The sequence below is a fragment of the Halyomorpha halys genome, unplaced genomic scaffold, assembly GCF_000696795.3.
Source record: "Halyomorpha halys isolate HHAL.00 unplaced genomic scaffold, Hhal_1.1 Scaffold1450.1, whole genome shotgun sequence".
Classification (NCBI taxonomy): Eukaryota; Metazoa; Arthropoda; class Insecta; order Hemiptera; family Pentatomidae; genus Halyomorpha; species Halyomorpha halys.
Genome location: NW_027110019.1, coordinates 95,219 through 101,332, shown reverse-complemented (window position 1 = coordinate 101,332; position 6,114 = coordinate 95,219). Strand labels below are relative to the sequence as shown.

At 33.4% G+C, this 6,114-nt stretch overlaps 1 protein-coding gene across 1 annotated transcript in view; it reads right to left on the bottom strand.

The window, feature by feature from the left end:
• Window positions 1–1,912: 1,912 nt before the first annotated feature.
• The window catches only part of LOC106689753 (cell adhesion molecule Dscam1-like), a 63,907-nt gene continuing 59,705 nt past the window's right edge, over window positions 1,913–6,114 (bottom strand). Inside the window, exon 5 of the mRNA XM_067048133.1 lies at window positions 1,913–2,115. Coding sequence (XP_066904234.1) covers window positions 1,913–2,115 — 203 coding nt within the window. The remainder of the gene's footprint in view (window positions 2,116–6,114) is intronic.

The following is a 6,114-nucleotide window of genomic DNA, read 5'->3' as shown; positions in this document are numbered from 1 at the left end:
GTTAAGATTAAGACTGAATATAGGCCTTGTCCTAACATGACTCCCCCCTACCACTTTATGAACATGTCTCATAAACTCATAAGAAAGTGTTAAAGCCACCTCAAATCGACTATGTATTTTTGTTGGAAGGATTTAAAATGAACAAAAAAAACAAACTGGCTCGGATTAAACATTTATTTGGTTCAATTTAAACATTTGAAAACTAAATACTAACATAAACAAAATATACAAGTAAAAATAAAAAGGCCTTTCAGATAAAAATAAAATAGTTCCATACATTATGGAAATGACAATAAAACTAATTTACACAAAAAAAAGAAATAAATATATAAAATAAATACTGCATGACGAAAAGTTGCACCACTCCAATAGGTCAGAGGAAGAGGTGCTGCCAAGATTTGTAGGTCTGGTTCATCGATGGTCCAAATATCCAACAGTCGTATTGTATTAGGCTAGCCAACAAAATGAACGCAGACAGGGATACGTTCATACATACGTTCCTTGGGTTCAGGGGTTAGCCACTAACTACTTAATTAATTGGAACTCATATTAAAATCGAAACACAGAAGTGGTCTGGTTCCCAACTGTTATGACGACGAGTACACTAACAAAAAATGTCAAATAAAATAATATCAACCAAACGCAGACAGGGCTGCTAATGACGCTACCAGGGCCACTAATTAGGCGGAACTGCCATAAAAAAAACTAAGATGGTCGGTCCGTTGCTAGGGTGACGCCTTAGCAACAATCATCAGCCCCTAGCAACTGTCTCTATTACTCATTATTACAAACAAATATAATTCCATATATTTTTCTTTTCAAATAACTAAATCTAAATAAAACAATGCAAATAAAAATAGATGTAAGATAGAATGTAATTATATTATGGCGTTAAGAGAAAGGAAAGAAACAAAATAAGAGAGAGAGAGAGAGAGAGAGAAAAAAAAGGAACACTGCTATGTACAATAAAAAAGATAAAAAATAAAATATACATTTTCCATTTTAAAACGTAAACTCACTGCCAAATTAAAACACTCACTGCACTGCCCTGAAAAATACAAATAATAATAATAATAAATTGATCTCATTTCAGCTCTACTAGCCATATTTTGTTCTTCCACTACTATTACAAAAAAAAAAAAAAAAGTACAATAAAGGTAAAGAAGGGAAGAAAAAAAGAAAAAAAAAACCATCGGCTACATTCATGCAGAAGAGAAGCTACAGATTTACTGATCCTCCAGCTTGGGGAATTTAAGTTGTTCGATATGAACAGTTCTTGGTTTGTAGGATCAGTAATGCTCTCTATCGTGACTAAATTGAGCTCCCTAATTGTTGTCACCCTGAATGGACCCTCATATCTCTGGGGCTCTTTACCCCCGTTGGAACTCACCCTACGATAGACGATCGTTCCAATCCCGATTTTGCCCATAATATCTTGGACACCCGCGTTATATCGCGCCACGCGGCTTTTTCCTTTTCTATCATCTCCCTTACCTTGCTCCACGTTTTCCTGAGAGCCGCCGCATTGTCGGAAATCTCCCCCTCCCCCCCCCCGTCGATCGCCGTGTATCGGTAATTGCGCCCTCGGAGGCCAATCAGAATTTCGATGATCGCTCAGAGTACTGTGGAGCCTTTTAGGGTGCGACGTAACTTCTAAGGCCTTCATGTCCTCCAGATTTTTATACATAATAATTTGAAATTACTCAGACTGTAACTTAATATAGTGAAATTTCCAGTACCTCAAGTAATGCCATACAGATTGATTCCAGTGATCAATCGGTGAAAAAAAGTATTTTTAAATCATAGATTTATTTTATATTTCTATATAGATATATATTAAGTTACATAGAATCTTCAATTATCCAAAGAAAACTAACTATTAGTTTAAGTGCAAGAGGTGATGAGGTACGAATCAAGAGTTTGATAAAATTAAAGTGGACTGTTGAAATTCATCTGTGTCTGTATTTGGATATAAATTATGAAGTCCACCTTCAACCCATGAAGTCACAATAATGAATTCTGAAGCATAGATGGGAACTTGGAATCGAAAAACAGCTGTATTTCCCTCAATAACATATTCATCATACATTTGAACTTCATATTTCTGATTGACAACTGAAACGTAGATCATGTATCAAAAAAAAGTAATTGTACTGTTTTTGACATTTATCTATTTGATTTGTAACAATAATAATAAATATTGTCAGGCAATCAGAATAAAATAAAAAACCTCAGATGATCGCTCAGAGTACTGTGGAGCCTCTCTATACCCCCTGCTTTCAGGATGTCTTTTAGGGTGCGACGTAACTTCTAAGGCCTTCATTCCCCCCGAACCCCGGTATTGTCAAACTCACTCAAAATGGTACGTTCATCCTGCTTTGGATGCATCGTTAAGTGTCCTGCAAATCTGGTCATCTCTGACTCTGGGTGTCGACCAAATATTTGACGAAGTCCATCTTCATTAAACCCGACGTTCTGGTCTTCCAGATAATCTGGAATCGGATAATAATTAATATAAGTGTACTTATATTAATTACTTTATTATTAATTTTCTATTATAATTTACACTTCTCTGTATCCCCACTCTTTTGGTATATTGTCTTTCTTAATCACTTACATATATTGTATCCCATTATTTTATACTTTATTTTTCCTTTGTTTTTCTATCTATGAGTTTTTTTTTTTGTAAATATCTCTTCTCCCCCTCTATTATGTATATTACCATTTATTGTTTACCTAATTTAATTTTTTTTTTTTTTTACAATGTATACTTTAAAATTATTTTCGTTATTGTGGCCCCACTCCTCCCAATACAAACGGCTCACTCTGTCTTTGACTGCCGTCAAAACAGGCATGAATTCTGTCTCATCATTTGATTTTATTATTTTCTTTTTTCATCTCTTAATTTGTACTTTCTTTAATATTTCTTCTCTTATTTTATCTCTTATGTATCTGTTACTATTACCCTTTTCATTTACTATTTACAATCTTCAATTTTTCTTATTATATTTTACTTTTCATTGTATACCCCTGTTATTTTCCACTTATGTTTTTTCTTTTTTGTAACTATGTCAAGTGTCTGTATTTTTTAGCCCTGACGAAGCCCTGCAACGTGGGGCGAAACGTTGGCTCAATAAAAATAGTATAATTATTTACTATATGAGTTTTTTTGACCGCACCCGGACCATATTCCATTCATAAAATAGTATATTTATTTTTTAATATCTTCATGAAATTTAAAGGTATATTATGCTTCAAACACTTGTAACATATAAAAACATAAAATACAACACATTACAAAAGAAAACAATTTATTTTATTTGAATATGATACATATATTTTTTTTAAAAAATAAATGTCATATCGTCTTTATTTTGTATTCTTCCATTGTAAATTTTAAAAAAATGTTTCATTGCTGTTGTTGAAAGCATCGATATCTTCATCCGACATCTTAAAGCGTGTTGTATGTGGAGGAATATTCTGAAGGAGTTGCCATAGTCCTTTAATGTAGCGACCAATGCAACTCCAAACTTCGTTTTTATATGCTATAAAAACATAGGTAAAAATATCATAGGTATAACATGATAACATAATTTTAACACTAAAATGTTACTATTAACTACAATATTTACAATTTATGTACCTTTTTTATTTCGGCATTAAGCCTTAAGCCCCTTCATCACCTCAAGGTAAAGTTACAAGAAAAGGTTTCTTTTTAATTTTATTTTTATATACAATAACAAAATACCTAAATGATATAATAATCTGAATTTATACAAACCAAAATATAAAATAAAAATGTAATCTTCAAATTGATACATATAAAAAATAAATGTAATTTTTTTTATTGTTTTTTTTTTTCAAAATGTATACAATACAAATAAATCAAATGAAAATCAGAATTTATGCAAATAAAAATATAATCTTCAAATCAGTACATATAAGCATTTAATAAAAAACAAGCTTACAGTCAAAATCTGAATCTATACAAACATAAAATATATTCTTAAAACTAATGCATACAGAAATGCAAACAATTTTTATTAACAAAACGTAACATATCCATATGCATGATGTAATTAAAGTAATCTTCTAAAGTTATTCAAGTAAAATTATATCTATAAAAATAAAAAAAAAATTGCGAAATGGTCGGTATAGTGCGACAAATATTTAAATCGTAGGTGTGAATAATAATAAAGATTTTTAACCCGATAAGCTAAACCTATTTTAGATTTAGGCAAAAGATAAGAAAACATTTCTTAGAGATGCAAGAAAAGATAAGAAATGTGCTATAATTCTGTTGAACTGATCTCAATGATTTCAATAATCATATTCACCTCTGATTCTCTCACACAATCAAGTTTACGGGCTTTTATACCTGCATTCATTGCATCCAATCATGGTGAATACTTTTCAAAATCAATTATTATTTATCCATGCTACTAAAGCTTCTGTTCGGTACTGCGTACATTTCTCTTTAGCATAATTATGCACGATGCAATGGCTTCCTCGCTCATCTAAAATGCGTGAATCAATTTTTGGACAGCCAAAGTCTTTCAAGTTCACTACAGAACATGTGTGCAATTGTTGTGAAAACAGTATTTTCTTATCTCAACCCTTAACGAAAACAAATTCATATTTACAATCAATACATTTGAAAATGTCTCCCATATTTTCATATTCAATTTCTCCATATTCCCATTTTTGATTATGATAGTAATTTTCTAGCTAATAATTTGTTCTTCAAATTTTATCAGTTTGCGTTCATTGCTTCGGTGGTTTGAAAATCCACTGTCTTAACGATTTGAATCTTTGGTCAAAAAGAGAAAACTATTTTATACTATTCGACGTATCGTGCCAATTAGAGGATTATATTCCATGACCCTAGCATGTATAATTAAACAAAATGCCGTCGTATTCGATGGAAATGCAAACTTCGGTTCAAATTCTAATCTTACATCTACAGGTCCACTTTTTATGGATTCAGATTGTTTCGAGCAATCTATTACAATCAAAGGAGTTTTTTCTTTAAAGTTTTGTAATGAAGACAAAGGTTGCGTTTGTCCGCCATAATAAGAATTTTGAAACGAAGCGTACATGTTGTAGAGCATGGAAAACCGATTGGATGGGATGTCTATATTTAAATCATCATACGGATATGCCTTACAATTTAAATACAGTTTTACATTAGAAATATTGTAATGATCAAAGTTGCTTGTATCTTTTTCATGATTATTTAATCTTTCAGTTTGGATTGCCAATATCATATAACGTGGTTTTTCTAGCTGACTTGAAGTTTTAATTGGCCTGATTTGTCTCTGACTTGCAGACAATAAAGGATAATCGTAAAGTTCTCAGGTTCTAAAACCACTTGAAATTATCTTTTCTGATTTAAGATGTCCCATCAAGGTTAGTCTCTGATGTTCGTTTACTGTAATATACGGCAGCTTCCAGCATAGCTCCTCTTGTTCTATTTTACATTTTTCTACCGCTTCAGTTCCTGATGATGATGATCGGTTGGTTATGTAGCAGTTTTCATCATGCCTTCTGACGAACACTAGTTCTTGCTTCACGTTCATTACAATCTTCACAGAATCCAAGCAAAGATGACAAAGGAACACATAGGTGTGGATAGCACCTACCCCAGTTATCTAAAAACTGAGAACCTCCCTTGAGCGGGACACACGATATCACAGGAGGGAGTCAAGCCCGATGCGCATAAGATTGAGGTGTTGCGCAGGATGTTAGTGCCAAGGATGTAAAAGATATACGCAGGATTTTGGGAGCCCTAAATTACTGTTTTTTCCCGGAAATGGCGGATTGGTTGGTGCCGCTCAATAGCTTGTCAACAAAGGGTTCCAAGTTCGTTATCACGCTGACGATTGAAGGTAACAGAAGACCTTCACGATCAAAACTGACGCGAGCGAATACGCGCAGGGAGCTGTGCTGTCCCAAGAGGACGAAGGTGGGGAGCACACAGTCGCGTATGGCAGCAGGTGGTTGACGAGTAGCGGAGCTGAGTTACAGTCCTCTCCAACGGGCATTGCTTGGGCAGTTGACCATTTCAGCCCCTGCGTGGAGTCGAACCCTCACGCGGGAGCAGAAGAAGAGACT